This window comes from Bos grunniens, chromosome 1 (genome assembly GCF_055505025.1).
Source record: "Bos grunniens cultivar Pamir isolate PY7600 chromosome 1, Bosgru_T2T1.0, whole genome shotgun sequence".
Classification (NCBI taxonomy): domain Eukaryota; kingdom Metazoa; phylum Chordata; class Mammalia; order Artiodactyla; family Bovidae; genus Bos; species Bos grunniens.
In genome coordinates this window covers 115,362,499-115,384,719 of record NC_141165.1, presented here as the reverse complement: position 1 = coordinate 115,384,719, position 22,221 = coordinate 115,362,499, and the positions used below count along the sequence as shown (strand labels likewise).

At 35.0% G+C, this 22,221-nt stretch overlaps 1 protein-coding gene across 1 annotated transcript in view; it reads left to right on the top strand.

Annotated features, from left to right (window-relative positions):
* ARL6 (ARF like GTPase 6) overlaps positions 1-9,736 on the top strand; it is a 39,694-nt gene extending 29,958 nt beyond the window's left edge. The window contains exons 7-8 of the mRNA XM_086411232.1: positions 1,824-1,879; positions 7,049-9,736. Of these exons, the coding sequence (XP_086267358.1) occupies positions 1,824-1,879; positions 7,049-7,074 (82 nt within the window). The 3' untranslated portion in view covers positions 7,075-9,736. The remainder of the gene's footprint in view (positions 1-1,823; positions 1,880-7,048) is intronic.
* Positions 9,737-22,221: the final 12,485 nt, after the last annotated feature.

Sequence of the window (22,221 nt, the reverse complement as noted above, 5' to 3'; positions counted from 1 at the left end):
AATTTGGGTAGTAAAGGAGAGATTATAGAGAAGTATAGTCTGGACTTTTTTTTTTGGTTAATTTTTGACCATTTTACTAAACATATAATCAACTCTGATTTTCAAGTCTGATTCTGTTTTAATTCTTCCCATGTATTCTTTGACTAAGTCCCTAGAGTGATATATGTTTGCTTTTGCATTTTTACTATCTTGAGAGGGAGACAGATAATAAAAACATCAGTTGGGAGGGTGAAAAAAAAAGTAGAATAGTAAGAGAAAGAATAATGAATGTGGTCTCCCTCTGAGATATAATTGAAGTCAAGAAGCAATTCACACAAAGGTTTGGAGGAATAACTTTTCCAGATAGAGAGGCCAGTAAGTGAAAAGGCTCTTGGATGAGAATGTGCCTGATGTTGTCTGGAAACAGCAAGAAGTCCTTGCTGGCTGGAACAGAGAGGTAGGGGGAAATTGTAGATGAGGCCCCTGAGAAATAACCAGGGGCTGTGTCACATAGTGCCTTGCAGAAAATGGTGAAGACTCTGGCTTTTATTCCAGTTATGAGTCTTATAATTTATTTGAAAGGAAAGGTAGAATTTAAATATTTGGGAATTATTAGGAAAAGTGCAAGATTTAAGGGTTTCTTCATGGCACTGTTCTCTTATGTGGTACTAGAAGTTTGTGATAAAAGTCAATATGTTGATCATTCTTGGTATAAGTATTTCAGTTAGTGATGTTTTGCTGTTAATAAAGGTAATCCATAGTTTGCTTTGAATATCTTGCTTGCATATCTCATGATATTTGTTTCTGCCTTCCTATTTTAAAATAATTCTGTAAGTCATGTTCTTGGTCCAATAAATAATTCCTTGAAAGTAATTTCTCTTTTTATTAGAATCAAATTAATTGTTTTAAGATAATTTAGTACATTTTAAAATCATGCTTCAGCATACTAAAAGCAATCTTAATCATACAGAAAATCTAATTATGTATACTAATTGTTATTAGATAATTATATCAGTAACATGAGAAACTGTCAGAGTCTTAGAAAAAGATTATTTCATACTCAAAAAATCCTCTACATTTTATTGTTTTAGTTTATATAATTTAATTTTTATTATTTATAAAATAATGTCACAAGGATTTAGGCTTACTTACTTTCAAGAATGGAACAACAATGAAAAGACTGTATTCAATGTTTTATATGCATATCTCAAATATTTAATTCTTATAATAATCACATGAGGCCAGTGGTAATATTCCCCCATTTTACAGAAGCAAAAACTGAAGGCCAAAGAGTTAAACAACCTATTGAGGTTTGTAAAACCAAGAAATATAAAACTATGATTGACTTCTACTGGGATTTTTTTATTTTACCAGTTTACCAGAGTTACAGATTTATGCCTTTTAGATATCAATTTTCATTTCAAATAAAGTCACTCCATCCTATGGCTAAATTACAACCCAAGTAAAGTATTTCTAATAAATAAATGCTATTGAATCATTGGGGCTGGTAGGGGAAAGTAGGATGGTGTGCTCTATAATCCCACTACTGAGAGAATAACTCAAAGTATATGTTTTGTTAATGCCAGTCCAAGTAATAGTCCTAAAATAGTAAGATTTTAATGATATATTTTTACAAATGTCTATGTAAATTAATAAACAGTTTTCTCATGTCTTGATCCTAAGCACTCAGACTTTTATATCCTATGTATATTCAGTTTCAGTACTTAACCAGTTTTGCTCAGATATGTTATTAAATATATTAATTTGCCATATGGCAAAATTGTAATTATTTATTCTTACAGTTTTTTGATGAAATGTGTATTTTTCTGTTGGTTTTATTTCAGTGCTAGTGATGCCATAAAAGGAGAAGGATTGCAAGAAGGTGTAGACTGGCTTCAAGGTACATCATAAAAAACTGCATCTTCAGCCTTTATTTTCTTTCCGGTCACATTTTCTGTCCTTTTTTACATTTTATTTTTATTATATCACTGCCTTTTTCCCTCTTGTTTCCATCTATTTCTGCTATCAGAAAATACAATACAGTAAGTATCCAATACCTTGCTCCATTTACTTCAATTACATTTTTATAAAGGATTTATTTAAATAAAAACTACTTATATCAATATACATGACAACTCTAGAATATAATTTTAATTTATAGCAATAAGTTTCTGTCAGATCTAGTAATAGAAGCACATTTGAATTTTGGGGTAAATTTTAGACCTGCTGTCAATAAAAATCTTTGTGGCATGTGTCTTTCAAGAGTCATGCTGTACTCCACATATAGCTCCATTTATACATGGCATGTTTCTACAAATTTTAGTACTCATATTTAGTACTTTATATACTGGTATTCTATTAGTGTTTCTATATATCACAGTTCTATATGTTATTCATCAAAATAGCTATCACGGTACAAGCTTACTATACCAGGGATTAAATTAAGATCTATCATTTTCCCTAAGGTTACATTGTCCACAAGACACAGGAAAGGCTTGAAGCACAGTGACCCACACAGAGAAATAAAACGTGAATGTGCATGAAACCAAGTTCTATAAGTCCTTCTTCTTATAGGACCCTGAAGGTCAGGCAAAAAAATTTCCATTTTTGAGCAGGACAGTGGATGAGTTCTTTTAGGAACCTCCCTGCCCTGAATAAGGGTGAATAATGAGATTAACTTGTTAATCCATGAGCTGTGGTCTTGTGGCTATAAATTTAATTTCTTCTACACATTCTTTTTATTCGAGCTATATGTGATTTTTTTTTCTCTACTGTATGTCATGGTGGATTTTAAGAGTAGCCTACTTACATACATAGAGACATAATATTTCTTTAGTTCAAAGTACTATAAATGTATATCTAATAAATATTTGTGTTATTAGTAAAATGTGTTCTAGTTAACTGCACAGACTGCTGTATTTTGGTTTCCCTCTTTTGTGTTTATATAGTCATCATGCCATTTACCATTACACTGCAAAGAACCTTCTAGTTACGTTTTACAATTAAGTGAAACTTGACTGAGAACCTCTAAAAGTTCTCAGAATCACTAGTGGGATTTTTCTTTGAACACAACAATTTAGTTTTTCAGACTGTGTAAAGAAGTGATCAAAGTGACCATTTTATGGGACTGATTCCACATAAATAGATTACAAAGGAACATTCTAAAGAAGACACTAGAAACATATTGTCAACCTTTATTTCTTATTTTAAGTACTTATTATTGCTCACAGCAGAGATATAGTGTGAATGGAAACCCATAATAAAAAATACAAAGCACAGTACTTAATTGAAAATAAGTGATGGTCATCTGGATTTTAAATTGTACATCTTTTTATTTTGTCTGTAACAATAAGGCCACTAGGTGTCAGGAGTGATCCAACATCACAATGCCACTTGCCAACTCTAATTTTTGTCATTGACTTTTCTGATCCATTATCTTTGTATCTTAACTCCCAAATCTCTATAAGAAGGATACATTATTGAAAAAAAAAGTTGTGCCCTTGTGTCGCCATATTATTTTATGTAAACTTTACAATTCTCTGCAAGGTAAGTAGTAGTATCCCCATTTTATGTGGGCAGCATGATGTAGAAGTAAAAAACACGTGGACTTCTGAGTCTGTCAGATATATTCCCACTACTTGTTAATTATTAACTAATGTCTTTATATTATACAGATAATTTTCCTCATCTTTAAAATTAAAAAATAAAATATCTAAAATTGCCATATAGATTAAATGAAATGCTCTCTATTAAAGTGCCTAGCTTAAGAAAGCACTCAAAAAATGTTCAGTTTACCTATCCTTTTATGTAACTTCTCTGTTTAACAGAAGAGGAAACTTAGTATGCAGATTTAAAACTATATCAGTTTGGTTTTGAGTAGGAGATCCTTTGTTCATAATTTCTATGTTATAGTAAATAGTTTATATTTTTGATGCTCCTGTCTTTGGATTTGAAAACAGGTGAAAACCTACCTTGCAAAATAAGTAGCAGTAAATTTAGGAGACTAGTCTGTGCCTCTTCTTGCTAACTTACTATCAAGAAGTTTTTCTGTAAATCTTTGAAAGATGTTCTGAACTTAAATCTCTTCATTTTCCTTGCAAAATTCTGAAATTTCCGAACATCATAAACAGGAAGGCCCTGGTTCATTTTGGATCAATTTAATTTTATTATTTTAAATTTAAGGTTGAAAAACTGAGAATAAAGTATTAAATGACACATTTTGTGCCCTGATTCTATTCTCTTTTGGAGGGATTGTCAATTACGGCCCAAAGACAAGAATCCATAAGTAGACTATTAAGTATTTTTTAAAACCACCAGAGAATATATAGAAACTATCACAGAAGTGTAAGTTGTTTTCTAGCTCCGAAACTTAAATATTTATGAGAAAACAAAACATCGTCCCACATGACTCATGAAACTTATTCACTGAGTCACTTTATCTTATGGGAAAAGTTTATAATGCTTCCAGTTTTTATATAAGAATTTTATAAACTAGGAACATTCCATTGAAAAGCCAAGGATTGGACACACACTTAGTTTCATCCCCCCTTCAAATCTCACTAAGAGTGAAGAGACTGAGGACAAAAAGAATAGGAGTGACAAAAATGGTAACCAGATTTTGAAGCCAAATATGTGATGAATGTTGAATAACTTAACAGACTTGAAAGAGTGAAATTCTAAGCTAGCACTGGAAAAAGCTGGAAACCATCCTAATTTACATTGCAGATCTCTTCAAAGGCTCAGGAATTGATGGAAATTAGAAATAAAGACGAGGTGAGACCGAAAGGAAATGCACAGATATACATCCGTGCCCGAGAAGAAGATTGAAGGTTCATTCTTTGCAGAGAGTCGCATAGTATCTCTGGAGTGGAGAGCAGTGAGCACAACTGTGTGTTGGAATGCTAAACTGAAAATGAGGAGTAAATGAAAGTTTCATATTGAAGATTATAACCATGTTCTGCTTTCTCCTGATTCTCCTAGAAGACACTGGCAATAGGTAGAAGATAGAAGCCAGCTTTGAGGAGTCAGACCAGCTAAGAGAAAAGATCTAAAGGTGTTAAACATTAGAAATTCTCAAGGAAATGGCCTAGTTATACACTAGGATGAAGATTACTTTTGACAAGCCTCACACATGTAACGAAATTCCAGTCAACTTTATAGTGTTCACTTATACATATGAGAAGATAGCAAAGTATTGCCAAGTATTTGAAGACAAAACATTACGAATTATGGAGAAAAAGAAAAAGTTTAGAAAAAGACTATTTAGGGAGAATGTTTCAAAACGCTATTCAAAACGCTATTCGAGAATGTTTCAAAACGCTATTGAAGACAAAACATTACGAATTATGGAGAAAAAGAAAAAGTTTAGAAAAAGACTATTTAGGGAGAATGTTTCAAAACGCTATTCAAAACGCTAAAGGTAGCCTCAAAGAGATAAAAGAATGTATTACTTTCATGAATATGACAAGAATACTAATTGAAAAAGAATATGAATTCTTGGAAAATAATAATAGAATAGTAGAAATGGTTGGATGACATCACCAACTCAATGGACATGAGTTTGAGCAAGTTCTAGGAGATGGTGAAGGACAGGGAAACCTGGCATGCTGCAGTCCATGGGGTCGCAAAACGTCAACACGACTGAGCAACTGAACAACAAGTAGAAATGGAAAACTCAATCAAAAGAAGATAAAATAGAGACATTCTCTAAGAAAGTATGAAAAAGACAATGGGGGGAGAAAAGATAAAGTAAGGAGTCATTTATGAGGCCCAAAATCCTAGTAAGAATTTCTGAAAGAGAACAGAGAAAATAGTGGAAAGTCATCAAATCATAAAACATTATTTTCCAGAACTGAATGATGAGTTTTTAGTTATAACACCCCTTTAGAGCCCAAGGCGGTGAATGAAAATATTCCCACGCCAAAGTGCATCATTAAAATTGACACTGAAGATGGTGGAAAATTCACCATATTTCCTGAGAAGAAAATAAGAGATATCATTGGCAGATTTCCTTAGATAAGAAAACAAAGTAGCATCAGACTTCTCACCAGCAACACTTGGAAGCAGTGCTTGGAAAAATCTAGGGAGAAAATAATATTCTCAGGCAGTATCAGTGTATTGTAACTGTAGAGAATTAAGACATCTTCAGCCATGTAAAGTCTCAAGAGTTCACTTTCTATACAGTTTACTAATACTAAAGTAGCCACAGACGTATACTTGTCAAAAACAAAGGAATAAAGCAAGAAGAAAAAATAAGGTACCATGAAATAAGGGAAATCTGCACAAGAAAGTTGTGAAGGAACCCCTAGGATGATAATAAGAGATCCTAGAGTAATAGTGAAAGATCTCATATGAAAATACGTGGACGAGCATGGAGAACAGCTGGGTCAGATTAAAGAGTCTGCACAAGACTATGATGGAGAGTTCTTCAAGAAGGTGAAGATTGACCAGTTTTATGCCTCATACTAGTAAAGCCTGAAACAGTGTGAGAGTAGTGGATTGAAGTATAATGTTAGTTACATTAAAAAAAAGGCAGGGTTGGGGATGAAAAGCAATTATTCACTGCAGGGAAAGCAAAATATAGTAGAAGAAAGGAAAAAACTGAAGTTTATCCCTTGTCCCAGCAGTGAGTAGCATTCACATAAAACATTACTGTTTTAGGAAAATGGGAGTATTGGGAGCATCATGAGGGTGGCAGAAGATGGTGTACAAATGTGTGAGAACTGAAGCCCTATGTGACATTGCGTTCAAGAAGTAATGAGAAAAGCGTATTATTTAGAGATACAGAGGTAATCACCTAAAAAGGAGTTGGAAGTAGTTGCCTGTGAAGGGAGAAAGAAGGGATGAGGCAAGGGACTGAATTTTTAATACAAGCCTCGTAGAACTAGTTGACTAATTGGGTGCATGTACAGTGATAAAAAGAAAAACTATAATACGAATTGTGCTTTTAAAAAAAAGCAGTTGTATGCATGGGTTTCTACCTATTGTTATAGATTTGTCTTTGATTACTTTAGAAAGTAGATTTTGCCCTGTAGAGACTAATAATTTTTTGTTTGGTTTTTGTTATCAGATCAGATCCAGTCTGTGAAGACATGAAAAAATAGTATTTGGAAACTTCAACAGTTTTCAGTTGAAGAAATATATATTAAGGCAAACTGAATACTTTACATTTTTTAAAGGTGTCTTTACATGTAAGAATACTTTATAATCTTCTACTTGCATTTATGGACTCTTAATGAGGTTTTTAAGAAGAATGGACTTCAGGTATGCTAATCTGGCCATTAATTATATCAAAACTAAATCTTCCCTCCAAAGAGTTCCCTCCCTAGATTTATCAACTTCTTGGTAAAGGTCTACATTTGATTGTAATTAGAATGTTTATAAAGTCAGAGTTATCTCAGTACCCCATCATGATTAATGATATCTTTAATGCATTTTATTTTTTAATTGTCAAAAAATATAGTTTATGATATGACTTTGTGGTATGATGTGCTTGTGAAAAAGAACTTTAAATATTTATAAGGGTTCCTGGGTAAATTAATATATATTAAAGCTTTACTATATGTCACCATCAACATAACCTAAAATGTAACGTACCAACTAGTGTGCTTTGTATGCCAAAAAGAATAATGCTGTGTTAACATGGCATTTGGTGTTTTACTGTCAAACATTTGCAAATTATCTGAGACCAAGTTAAACAGAATTCATTTATTCAGTGAATACATATGAAATATCTCTGTATCTATACTAGTTTGGCATTGTCCTAGGCAATGGTGATAATAAGGTAAATAAAACATGTTGCTTATCCTCAGAGAACTTAAAAGATAATGAGGGAAAATTTGAGCATCTTTTCTTACATAGTGTCTAATTTATTTCATTGGCTGAATGAAAATATTGCATTTTAAGATTAATTATTACAGTTGATTTTTTTCTTTCTTCCTTTAAATTGCGTCCAGTTTACTGTGGTACTTTGTTAAAATAGACTGTGATTCATCAACTATGATTTTCTTGTGCATGAACTGCTGCAAAAATGTTCTTTAGAATTTTAAACATACTTCTGCCACCTACTGTTTGCAAATTGTGTTGCTTCTCACAACTTAGAGACTACTTGAAATTGTAAACACTAAATAGAAGCCTTTGTTTTTAATCAATCACTGGGGAACTGTGGATAAAGCAGTATTGTAAATCCTGAAAAATATACCATATAAAGAAGAACTGTAATATACAGTACATAGCATCTTAAATATCCTTAGCTGTGAAAATGAAAGAAACAGAAGGCAAAAGGTAAGTGAGTAATAAAGGTGTATTACAGTGACTACAGTAGTGGCATGTTTCACAGAGATTTGAATATAATAACTTTAAAACTATAGTAAAAATTCTATAATCCAGTTTCTCTTAGTCCAGAAGTCCCAGTGATTTGAAATTTGGCAAATTGAAAATTACCCAGACTATTCCAGTGATCCAGCATTTTAGCTAGTTTGCCAACTTCTCATAAATGGTTTTGATGAGGATACAAGGTGAGTCTTATTAATCTAGAGTTGCTTTAAATATAAAAAAGATGTGAAGATGAAAACACTGCAATTCAACAAAAAAACTGTTATGCTATAACTATTTTAGGAGGATGGAAAAAGTGGTGGTGTAAGAGAATTCAAATCCTTAAGCTACCATAAGGTAACAATAATAATAGCTGTCATTGTATTTTGAGCAAAATATTATTACACATATGGTATTTTGCATCATATAATCCTGACAATAACCTTATGTAGTAGATTCTAGTGTTTGTTTTATAGACAAGGAAAGGACCTAAAAATGTTATTTGTTTAAGGTCACAGAGCTAGTAAATGGTGGTTCTGGGATTCAGAACAAAACAATCTGTTTAAAATAGATGATTCAAGAGCTAAGAGTAATACTGATTTTAGAAATATAGAGATATCTGCCATAAAAATAGCTAAAAGGATAGAAAAATCTTCTCTGGGGTGGGAGACTAGGATGGGTGTGGAGGAGGTCATAGACAAGGGACTACTGCTTTATTTATTTATTTTTGCTTTTTGTTTTAAGTCTGTTTAACACTTCAAATTTTAAACTGGGCAGAAATGACTATGATAAGAATAATTCTTAAAACTATGTTAATACTGAGCTAATTAGTATTCCACAAACTACAGTAGTTCATACCTATGCAAATATATAGAAGAGGGTACTGACTGTTTGCTTTGTTTCCATAATCTCCAAATCTAGTTTATAAGCATCCATTCATACTCTATTTTCATTTAAAGATTATGTAGAAGCAAGTTGGGCTTTAGTGGTCACAGCATGCCATATAAGTGTATATACACTGAGGGTATTGCATTTGTATTTAACATATTATGCAATTAAAATGTATTTAGGCTAAAGCAATGTTTTTTTATGTTTAGACATCATTGTGTTACAAAAATTAATTCATTATGCTCTACATTTCAATGACACCTCATAAAATGTTGAAAAGTTAGCCTATTGTATATTTTGCATTTAAATGTTTATACTGTGGCCCTATTCAGCCTATGCCTTATAAATCACAAAAGAGCCGAGTTGTGTATATTTTTCATTTGTAGGTTGTCTGCTAAAAATTATGAATTATCTTCTGATTATTTATTTTTTTCCTTTGAAATTTTCAGCCCACCATGTTGTAATTTCTATAAATATATGCAGTTACCTTTGAGAAAACTTAAGGCAAATACATCCTGCATGTAACTCTGGTACATTAAAATACTGTGCATTTTAACTGACTTGGTGCATATTTTCTGCTTTCTGATTATTCCTTCTTTGTTGTTGTTTAGTCGCTAAGTGGTGCCTGACCCTTTTCGACCCCATGGACTGCAGCATGCCAGGCTTCCCTGTCCTTCATTGTCTCCTGAAATTTGCTCAAACTCATGTCCTTTGAGTCGGAGATGGCCATCTAACTGTCTCATCCTCTGCCGCCCCCTTCTTTTCTCGCCCTCAGTTTTTCCTAGCATCGGGTTCTTTTCTAATGAGTCAGCTCCTCGCATCAGGTGGTCAAAGTATTGGAGCTTCATATCTTCAGCATCAGTCCTTCCAATGAATATTCAGGGTTGATTTCCTTTAGGATTGACTGGTTTGATCTTACTGTCCAAAGGACTCTCAGGTGTCTTCTCCAACACCACAGTTTGAAAGCAGTGATTCTTCAATGTTTAGCCTTCTTTATGGTCCACCTCTCACATCCATACAGGACTACAGGGAAACCCATAGTTTGACTCTACGGACCGACAAGCAAAGTAGTCTCTGCTTTTCAATATGCTGTCTAGGTTTATCACAGTTTTTCTTCCAAAGAGCAAGTGTCTTTTAATTTCATTCTTTCTCTTAGTTAAAAACTAAACCAAATATTAAATGTTCACTTAAGTGGATGTTCAAATAGATTTGTTCATTTCTATGACTGGCAGGAAATACTTTGAGAAATGATTATTGTGTTTGATTAAATGTTTCAGGTAACTTAGTTATATACATTGTATGGTGAATCTTTCTCATTAAGGATGTTCCTTCTGGGGTTTTCAAGGAATTGTCTCAGGACCATTACTGACTCTTGCATTTGATCATTCGATTTTAATGCCACACATGGCTGCTTCATGGACACATAGTATTAAGCTTTTTTTCTGGTGATTTGGAATAAACCAAAAAGAACAAATTAAATTCTTCTCCAAATTTCAATTCAGCATGTGATGCTAGAAGTCATAGAGGAACAGTAGGTACTTTGAAAATAAAATTTGGTTAGAAATATAGTAGTAATAATAAACTTTTTTATGTTTTTTTATATTTTATTGTGTGCCAGGCACTAAGCACTTTACATATACATATTAATTCATATTTAATCCTAGTAACAACTCTGTAAGATAAATGCATTTACTTCTATTATGTAGATCACAGATGAACAAACTACTGTTCTATTTTTGTATGGCCCTTGAGCTAATAATGGTTTTACATATTTTTTAAATGTAAATTTTACACTTACATTTTTAAAGAGTTTTTTATTTAAGGAGCAACATATTTTTTATTTAAGAAGCAAAATTTTATATTTTGTGACCCGCAAAACATAAAATTATTTACTGTCTGGGGCTTTATGCAAAGCCCCAGACAGTAAATAATTTTATGTTTTTTTTGCCGACCCCTATTGTAGATGACGAAGGTGAGGCAGAGGAAGTTAAGTAGCTTGCCTGTGATTCCACTGCAAATAAACAGAGGACTCCACATTTTGAGTCTAAACTAAATTGTCCCCGTAATTTGTGTTCTTAATCTCTCAGAAAGCTAAAAATCATTCTAAAGTGAAATGAAGCAACTTAAAATTACTTCTTTTTTAAAAGAATTAGTTTTGGCTGTGCTGGGTGCTGCGCTTGGGCTTTCTCTTGTGGTGGTGTGTGGGCTTCTCACTACAACGGCTTCACTTGTTGCAGAGCATGGGCTGTAGACCTTGCTGGCTTCAGTGATTGTGAGGCTTGTGCTTAGTTGCCCCACGTGTTCTCTGCCTTGGCAAGCATATTCTCAACCACTGGACCACCAGGGAAGTCCTACTTTTTTCTTAAATAATTATACTAAAGGTGAACAATTAGATTCAAATGGCTGAAAAGTAATGCCCTTTTAAATTTTTTAAGTTAATTGTTTGTTGTTTATCAGCCAGCAGATTCTTTACCACTGGACCACCAGAGAAGTCCTGAAAGTGATGCTCTTTGAACCCCTCTGTGGCCCCCCAACCAGTTATATTGATGTCCTGATCCTCTGAAGTCTTTTTTCCTTCCTTTTCTTTAAAAGGGTGGCAAATAGATGGGGCAAATTCTGAAATATCAGGCATGTTAAAGTTGCAAAGTTTAATCACACAGATTATCCCCAAGCATCTGATTTGGACTTCTAGATTTCTCAAGTTTACCAACATTTTGAGGTAAATGATAACTAGTGGAACCTGGCAAGTCCGTGGGGTCACACAGTTGGACAGTACTGAACAACTTTCACTTCATGTATTAAAATATTAATGAGATAGAGTTATGTTTCCAATTAAGGGTAATCATTAATGTTGGAGTTAAAGCCAATTTCACATTTAAGCTCTATTTTCTTAGGCTCATTGTAGTGTGTGTGCATGTGTATGTATCAGAATGCATATCTTAAGGTCATAGGAAGCTCTCAGTTCACTCACAGCAGTGATCATTAACTTTTTCCCCAAGGCTTTCTTGGGCAGGTTTAATATCTTACAGATACGTTATCCTTTCCGTGTTGTAGGTTTGTGTTTTTTTTTTTTTTTTTTTCTTTGTTGTTTTTTGAGCCTGTTAAATGTGATACATCAGCTCTTGCCATTTCTGGAAACTTTTACTGCATTTTTTTAGTTACTGGATTATAAGTATCTTAAATACTGTCCACTCATTCAGTGAGTTTAATTTTTTTCTAGATTCATAAAATATCACTGATCATCCCTTTTTACATTTTTAAACCCTCATACTGTAAATAATTTTATTCATTTATGCATAGGAGGACAAGATTTTTAGAGAATAAATAAAATAGTTTTCAAGACCCTGTGTCAACATGGTGTCTTGTTAATGTTAAAATCTGTTTTTCTAATTTGAAATACATCTTAGCACAGAATTTTGTTTTATATTAATGCTATGTTTGCTCACTAAAACCCTGTGTTTGTCTCTATAATGGTAAGAGGCAATATTTTTCTACTAATCAGACTTTCAAATATAATAAGCAGAGCTATCAATAGTTATCACAAAATTTGTCTGTGTGGGAAGTGGGTATAAACTTAAGAAATAGACTGCAGTTCTTTCTAAAAAGAAATCAGGACAGTTCTGAAGCATCCCCTCCATAGCAAGCAGGCACTAAGTCTTTTTTGTGAATAGGGTTTGCTCTACAGTAGAATAGGATTCAAGGAACAACTATGTCTAAGAAGTCTGCAAGTGTATTTTTTAAGTTATTTTTATTCACTATTTATTGGCTGTGCTGGGTCTTCAGTGTTGCATGCAGGCTCTCTCTAGCTCTCTGGTGCGCGGGCTTCGCATTGTTGGCTTCACTTGTGGAGCATGGACTCTAGAGGGCATGGGCTTCAGTAGTTGTGGTGCATGGTCTTAGTTGCCCTGTGACATGTGGAATCTTCCTGGACCAGGGATTGAACCCATGTCCCCTGCATTGGCAGGCAGATTCTTAGCACTGGACTACAAGGAAGTCTGTATTTCCTATTAATGTAAGAGAATTACTAGCGCCACAAAGAAGACTTTATTTACATTTAAACATTTTCTAGTACTTTGCATTTAACTTAATAGATCCATTAGATTTGTTTAATTATCTGTCTTACGTATCCTACCTTCCAGAAGCAAACTGAGGAAGAGTTTCTACATCCTAAGGTCACTTCCTAAGAAAATGAAAAACCAAAATGCTAAGAGTGTCTTTTTCTAAGGAAACCTTGAAATTATGCAGTTAACTCAAGGTTTTTCTCCATCTCTTTTCCTTTAGCTTTGCTTCAAGTTGTTCTTCAGAAAGCATAAGTTAATATTGATATATATGCATTTATTAAGATAATCCTCTAATCAACTGCAATCAGAAAAAAATAGTGTAACTGCAAGTGTAAACTCTCTAAGTATAAAGGAGGAATCCAAATTCATACCTTCTCTTCCTCCTTACAGAATATTGTATGGTGTTGGAGGTGGCAGTGGTGCCCTGGTTAAAACTTAGATCTGGGCTAACTCTCAGGAATTATTAGAAAAGTTGTTTCATTTTCCTCAAAATTATTCTAGAATTTGACTCAGTACTTATTTTAGAAACGTGTGCATGACCTTGATTTCAAAGGCAACAACTGTGTTTGAATATTTGAGTCTTTATTCTGTAATCCTTTTTTGAGGAAGCTGATGCATTTCATCTTCCCTTTTTTACACTTCCTAGTCACTCTTGTTTTGAATATCTACTCACTAAGATCCTTTTCTCTACTGTTTTCTAAAGTGTTTTCTAAGCAAGTATAGAAGTTTCTAGGGTTCTCTATGAAAAGTCTTAACATATTCTATTTAATTGAATGATATGGCATTGCCATTTTGTTGCCCCAAAGCAGCTGAATGAAAGCTTAGCCTTAACTGAAGGTCACCTGGAAACTTCTAAGTGGCTTAATTCTTTACTAAGTGTCAAAGCAGACACAACCTAGCCTGGCCCAAAGGGACCTATGGTTAAAAATATGGCCACAGTACTTCATAGTTCTTTGCCTCAAACCAAGCCAGTAATCAGAGATGTCTTTTAAGATGTATCACTTCAGACACATTTTATGAGCCATTTCAGATTCTCTCAGACTCACCATCTCATTTTAGCTGCCACTGCTTATAGGCTCTAACCAACTATATGTAGGTGCAGAGGGCCCTATTTTTGTTCCCATGTCCCCACCACTACCATTCTAAAACATATATAGCCCAGTTGGGGAACCATTGACAAGTGGGAGACAGAACTAGTGGATAAATTCTTCCCTTTTTCTATTTTTCCCATTAATCTTGGACTGTCTTGAGACTCACTATATATAGCTTCTGGGATATGTCCTCTGACTCTAACAATTAGTCATATTTAACAGCATCCAGCTCAGTAATATCTCTTTGTATTGCCACTCTCCTAACTGGCTTAATCGTCCTTTCCCATAACTCTACTTCCTAATAAAATAATGTAAAATCTCTTTACTTCAGCACTGCCTTCTGAGGAACCTAGGCTGTATCCAACGATGTTCTCAAATTTTCACCAGTCACCTATGGTAAAATACATGCTGAAGCTTGAGAAGTATTCCTCTAGGACTTTTTTTCTTTTTTTATTTTATACTGGAAGAGAATTGATTAATAATGTTGTATTAGTATCAGGTGTAAAGCAAAGTGATGCAGTTATACAAGTATCTATTCTTTTTCAAATTCTTTCCCCTTTAGGTTATTACAGAATATTGAGCAGAGTTCCCTGTGTAATGATAGGTCCTTTTTGGTTGTCTATTTTAAATATAGCAGTGTATACATGTCAATCCCAAACTCACTAAACCCAAATTTATCCCTCCCCCGCACCCCTCCCCTGTGGTAACCATAAGTGTGTTCTTTAAGTCTGTGAGTCTGTTTCTGTTTTGTATCATTTTTTTTAGATTCTGCATATAACCAATATCATATGATACTCATTTTTCTCTAACTGACTTCACTTAGTATGACAATCTCCAGTTCCATCCATGTTGCTGCAAATGGCATTATTTCTTTTTAATGGCTGAGTAATATCCCAGTATATATATATACAGACTGCATCTTTTTTTTCCTATCTCTCTTTTCAGTCTTTTTTTACTTTCACATTAAACATGGTTCTTGTACATGGTAGAAGAAACGATTTACAAGCCTTCCAATCATTTTTAGTCTAGTGTTCTTTAGGATATATATGAAATATTATGAGTTTCCTTCTCCCCAACCCTCCCTGCTAAAAATCGGTTGCTGTTCTGCATTCACCCTAATATACCATTTGAAAGGAGATAGGCCTAGTTTTGACATCTTTCCAGCCTTCCCCAAGTTTTATCTCCAGACTTCACCCAAATTTTATCTGTCTTCCTTTATTTTTAACTTGATTACTTCTGTTGCTTTCCTTTTAAGTTGGACTACATCTTTATTCAGTCATCTATCAATGGACATGTAGGTTGTTTTCAAAGTCTTGGCTATTGTAAATAGCACTTCAGTTTAATATTGGGGTGCATGTATCCTTTCAAACCATGTTTTTCTCCAGATACTTGCCCAGGAGTGGGATTGCTGAGCCACATGGTAACTCTATTTTTAGTTTTTTAAGAGACCTCCATTCTGTTCTCATAGTGGTTGTACCAATTTACATTCCCACCAACAGGATAAGAGAATTCTCTTTTCTCCATACTTTCTCCAACATTTGTTGTTTGTAGACTTTTTAGTATAGAAATTATTTCTGCCCTCATGAAGTTTTTAAATTTATTTTTATTGGAGTATAATTGCTTTACAATGATGTGTTAGTTGCTACTGTACAGCAAAGTGAATTAGGTATATGTATACCTATATCCCCTATTTTTTGGATTCTTCCCGTTTAGGTTACTACAGAGCATTGAGTAGAATTCCCTGTGCTATACAGTAGGTTCTCATTAGTTATCTGTTTTATACATAGTAGTGTATATATGTTATCCCATTCTCCCAATTCATCCCACCCACCCCCACACCCCTAGTATCCATGCATACATTCTCTACACCTATGTTTCTATTTCTGCTTTGCAGGGAAGTTCATTGGTATCATTTTTCAGGATTCCACATATAAGCAATATTATATGATGTTTATTCTCTTTCTTGTTCACTGCATTCTGTATGACAGTCTCTAGGTCCATCCACATCTCTGTAAATAAGTGCAAGGAATTTATTTGCACCCTGCATGGCATATATTGTGTCCACATTTCTTGAATGGATGGCTATGTAAGCCAATGTGCTGTGTTCAGTCACTCAGTTGTATCCGACTCTTTGCAACCACATGAACTGTAGCCCACCAGACTTCTCTGTCCATGGAATTTTCCAGGCAAGAATACTAGAATGGGTTGCCATGCCCTCCTCTAGGGGATCTTCCTGACCCGAGGATCAAACCTGCGTCTCCTGCATTGGCAGATGAATTCTTTACCTCTGTGCCACCTGGGAAGCCTCACGTAAGCCAACATTATACGTAATTTTTGTCTTGGTCCACAGATTTTGGGAGCATATTAAATCCTGAATGTTAATGAAGGTTAATTTTGATTATGTTAATCTAAATATTAAATTATTCAGTGATTAACTCTTTTTATACGTTTATTCAGGCTTCCCTGGTGGTATGTGAGCACACATACATAAGTTCATTCAACTTCTATTCCTAAAGATATTCTTAAGCTTCTAACCATGAGCTCCTGGGCCAGCAGTAAGTGATCGTTTAGGTTCCTAATAGTCCAGCCTTCCTACAGTTAACTAAAAATTCTGGCCAACAACAAAAATTCCAACTACCTGAAAGTTATAGAGAATGAACAGAAGTAGGCATGTTTCAGAGGCGAATTGAAACTTAGAAGAAGGCACTGGTATGGGGTGAGTTTCACTTTTTGAGCCTTTTAGCCTGAGGACAGGCCACAGTCACAGTGTGGGGTGGCTAAACAGACAAAACTGGCCATGTTTTTGGCCTGAGGAAGAGCGTACAAACCATGAGACAACTGAAGCCACTGCAAAGTGAAGGGAGGAGCATTCAGTAAAGGAGCGATCCAGACAATGGGGGTCTAAAATTCTGAGCATAAACTTTCCTAAGTCTCCAGCTAAGCCTCAATGCATGAACAAATGGCAAATTCAAAGCAGCTTTCAGTTCAGTTCAATTCAGTCGCTCAGTCCTGTCCGACTCTGCGACCCCATGGACTGCAGCACGCCAGGCTTCCCTGTCCATCACCAACTCCCGGAGTTTTCAACTAAGGGTAAAATAGTCAACTGAGATTTGATTGGTGTCCTCAGTGAGCAAACTCAAGTTTGAAGTTTAACCAATTAAATGTTTCTACAAAATGAAAATTGCAACACTTTTTGGAATTATTTAATAGAATCCACAATCTCCACAACATATAACATTCAAAATAGTTGAGACAATCTAAAATTATTTGTTTTTTTTAATTTTTATTGAAGTAGTTGAAATGCAATGTTGTATTAATGACTGAAAGTGAAAGTTAGCTACACAGTCGTGTCCGACTCTGCGATCCCATGGACTGTAGCCTGCCAGGCTCCTCTGTCCATGGAATTCTCCAGGCAAGAGTACTGGACTGGGTTGCCATTTCCTTCTCCAGGGGATTTTCCCAACCCAGGGATGGAACCCAGGTCTCCTGCATTGCAGGCAGATTCTTTACCAACTGAGCTACTGCTGTGCTAAGTCGCTTCAGTCGTGTTCGACTCTGTGCGACCCCATAGATGGCAGCCCACCAGGCTCCCCCGTCCCTGGGATTCTCCAGGCAAGAACACTGGAGTGGGTTGCCATTTCCTTCTCCAATGCATGAAAGTGAAAAGTGAAAGTGAAGTCGCTCAGTCGTGTCCGACTCTGTGCGACCCCATAGACGGCAGCCCACCAGGCTCCTCGGTCCATGGGATTTTCCAGGCAAGAGTACTGGAGTGGGGTGCCATTGCCTTCTCCGACTGAGCCACTAGGGAAGCCCATATTCTTGTTATACAGCAAAGTGACTCAGTAATACATATACATTTTTTCATATTCTTTTCCATTATGGTTTATCACAGGGTATTGAATATAGTTCCCTGTATTACAGAGTAGAACCTTGTTTACCCATTATATATGAAATTTGTAGATATAATATTAGACAATACAGCACTACTGCCATTTTTAGGGGCAAAAATCACTCAAATCACTAATTGTAATCATGGACTAAGTGACTTCTTAGATTTCACAATAGACATAATATCAACCTTGTAAGTTAGAGTGAATTAAAGGTAATAGCCGTGAGAAAGGCAGTTTATACAAGATGCCAAACAAATGTCAAACTGTTTGATTCTTGTATACCTTGTATTTTGGCCCTAAATTAGATATCTGGTTAGTAGTAAGACTTCCTCTGCCTGATTTACTGGTCTAACCTGTATCAGTCAATAATTGGCAGATGTAAACTCAGATTATGTAAGTCGAGTTAGTATCAGTGCAGCAGTTTCTCTACTTGCATATTTCTCATACTTTATCACTGTCACCTACTTTTTAATTTTGTGATTATTTTAAAGGATAAAGCCCATAGTTGAGTTAATGTACTTTCAAATTAACGTATCAAAGCCCTTGAATACCTATGTTATACACAATATTTGTACATTCACAATGTAGTTGTACCCACGGACTGTAGTATCTCCTCACCAGATCAGATGCCAAATATCAATTATATGTCTATTGGTAGCCCAATGTTGAGCTCCTACTGGGCTCTGATACAGCTTTCTGACAAGTGTGACATTTGTAATACAAATCTGTCTCAACAGGTGTTTTAAATGGTTATGAGTGCAGAACTTTCTGATCCATGTTTCTGGAGCTTGATTCGTGAAATCTGTCCCTGACGTAAAGTATGGTCTGCCCAAGTGATACAGTTAGGCACTTTCTTCTTCCTTTTTCCCATGTATGTCCCACTTTTCATGTTTATCACACTGTCCTGTAGTTTGTAACGGTCACTTCTCTTTCTTTCTTTGAGACTGAGTTTCTTAAGGGTGGATCACACTGTGTATTCTAATCACCAAACACAGGACCTAGAAGTATTCAATAAATATTCTTTGAGCAGGTAGAAGGCCATAAAATACTTCTGTAGATGGAATATTGTTTGGGGCTTAAAAAAAAATTTTTTTTAATATATATTCCTCCCACCAACTTTCCTAATCCAGTTTGTGGCAGCTAGTACTAGAAGAATGACTACTAGGTCAATGATCTTGATTTAGACTTTATCTAGATCTTTATTTCAGAATTTTCCATTTTCTTGTCTTTTGTTTTTCTGAAATGTAGACTGATTAATAAACTTTTAAGTGAATACATATTGTTTAAAAGTTTCTGACTTTCCAGTAGCTACTTCTTAAGTTTTATTAAAAGATTTTACCAAATTTTACCAAAAATTTTCTTTCTAATCTAGATTGTGTTTTATTTAAGCCACAGAGACTAAATATACCTATGCATGCATGCTCAGTTGCTTCACTCATGTCTGACTTTGTGACCCTATGACTATAGTCCACTTAAGTGATAGGCAAAATCAGAGTGAAAGTAATAGAATTTAAACCAAATAACTTAATTTCCTTTCCCCTCAGGCTGCATATAATTGATAATTTTATAAAGTTCTATACTGTGGTGTGGTCAGCTATTTCATTTGATGATACCCATTGTTGACCTTTTGAGACAGAGTTCCTATTAAACCAGGTGGAAGGAGAATCATCATTTTTGGAGTTACTTAAAACCAGCCATGAAGTTGATAAAAACAAGGTCCATTTAATTGTCTTCCAGACTTGATAACTGAAAGTTGCATGTCAGTACATTCACCTGTAGGAGAAATAAACCAAATGACTTACGATGTAAACTGACTTCCCAAAGTATTTATTTGGGGAGCTGAAAGAAAAATAAAATAGAAGATAGAATGTAGAAATGAATGACATTTAAGAATGGTTGTTAATATGAAGTCAATTATGAGAATTCTCTTTTTACTTCAGTATTAGAGTCAAATATTCCTATTTCTTGTCTTCTGTATTACCTTTTTTCATAGGTAACTCCTTTTACTATTTACCAATGAAAAGTTGATTGGAGGAAGTAAGGAAGGAATTGAGTTGCTAACATATACTGATGGAAATAATTGATGTAGGCTGCTTTTGTTCATTATTTGCAAAACCAATTAGGTTACTGTTTGATGAATTTCTATAAATTTTTCAAAATAAAAATGGGGTCATCGAGAAATCTATTTATCATATTTATAAAAACTCAAAATTATATCTTTTATAAGCTCCATATGGATTTTTTAGAACACACTGGTCATAGCAAACACCTTCTTCCAACAACACAAAAGAAGACTCTACACATAGCAAACACCTTCTTCCAACAACACAAGAGAAGACTCATCACCAGATGGCCAACACTGAAATCAGACTGATTATATTCTTTGCAGCCAAAGATGGAAAAGCTCTGTACAGTCAGCAAACACAAGACTGGGAGCGGATTGTGGCTCAGATCATGAACTCCTTATTGCCAAATTCAGACTTAAATTGAAGAAAGTGGGGAAAACCACTAGACCATTCATGTATGACCTAAATCAAATCCCTTGTGATTATACAGTGGAAGTGAGAAATAGATTTAAGGGACTAGATCTGATAGACAGAGTGCCTGATGAACTATGGACAGAGGTTCATGACATTGTACAGGAGACAGGGATCAAGATTATACCCAAGAATAAGAAATGCAAAAAAGCAAAATGGCTGGCTGAGGAGGCCTTACAAATAGCTGTGAAAAGAGAAGCAAAAAGCAAAGGAGAAAAGGAAGGATATACCCATTTGAATGCAGAGTTCCAAAGAATAGCAAAGAGAGATAAGAAAACCTTCCTCAGTGATCATTGCAAAGAAATAGAGGAAAACAATAGAATGGGAAAGACTAGAGATCTCTTCAAGAAAATTAGAGATACCAAGGGAACATTTCATGCAAAAATGGAATCAATAATGGACAGAAAAGGTATGAACCTGACAGAAGCAGAAGATATTAAGAAGAGGTGGCAAGAATACATAGAAGAACTGTACAAAAATGACCCAATTAATCATGATGGTATGATCACTCACCTAGAGACACACATCCTGGAATGTGAAGTCAAGTGGGCCTTAGGAAGCATCACTATGAACAAAGCTAGTGGAGGTGATGGAATCCCAGTTGAGCTGTTTCAAATCCTGAAAGATGATGCTGTGAAAGTGCTGCACTCAATATGCCAGCAAATTTGGAAAACTCAGCAGTGGCCACAGGACTGGAAAAGGTCAGGTTTCATTCCAATCCCAAAGAAAGGCAATGCCAAACAATGCTCAAACTACTTACTGCACAGTTGCACTCATCTCACACGCTAGTAAAGTAATGCTTAAAATTCACCAGGCCAGGCTTCAGCAATATGTGAACCGTGAACTTCCTGATGTTCAAGCTGGTTTTAGAAAAGGCAGAGGAACCAGAGATCAAACTGCCAATATCTGCTGGATCATGGAAAAAGCAAGAGAGTTCCAGAAAAACATCTATTTCTGCTTTATTGACTATGCCAAAGCCTTTGACTGTGTGGATCACAATAAACTAGAAAATTCTGAAAGAGATGGGAATACCAGACCACCTGACCTGCCTCTTGAGAAACCTGTATGTAGGTCAGGAAGCAACAGTTTGAAGTGGACATGGAACAACAGACTGGTTCCAAATAGGAAAAGGAGTACGTCAAGGCTGTATATTGTCACCCTGCTTATTTAACTTCTATGCAGAGTACATCATGAGAAATGCTGGGCTGGATGAAGCACAAGCTGGAGTGAAGATTGCAGGGAGAAATATCAATAACCTCAGATATGCAGATGACACCACCCTTATGGCAGAAAGTGAAGAACTAAAGAGCCTCTTGTGAAAGTGAAAGAGGAGAGTGAAAATGTTGGCTTAAAGCTCAACATTCAGAAAACTAAGATCATGGCATCCAGTCCCATCACTTCATGGCAAATAGATGGGGAAACAGTGGCTGACTTTGTTTTGGGGGGCTCCAAAATCACTGCA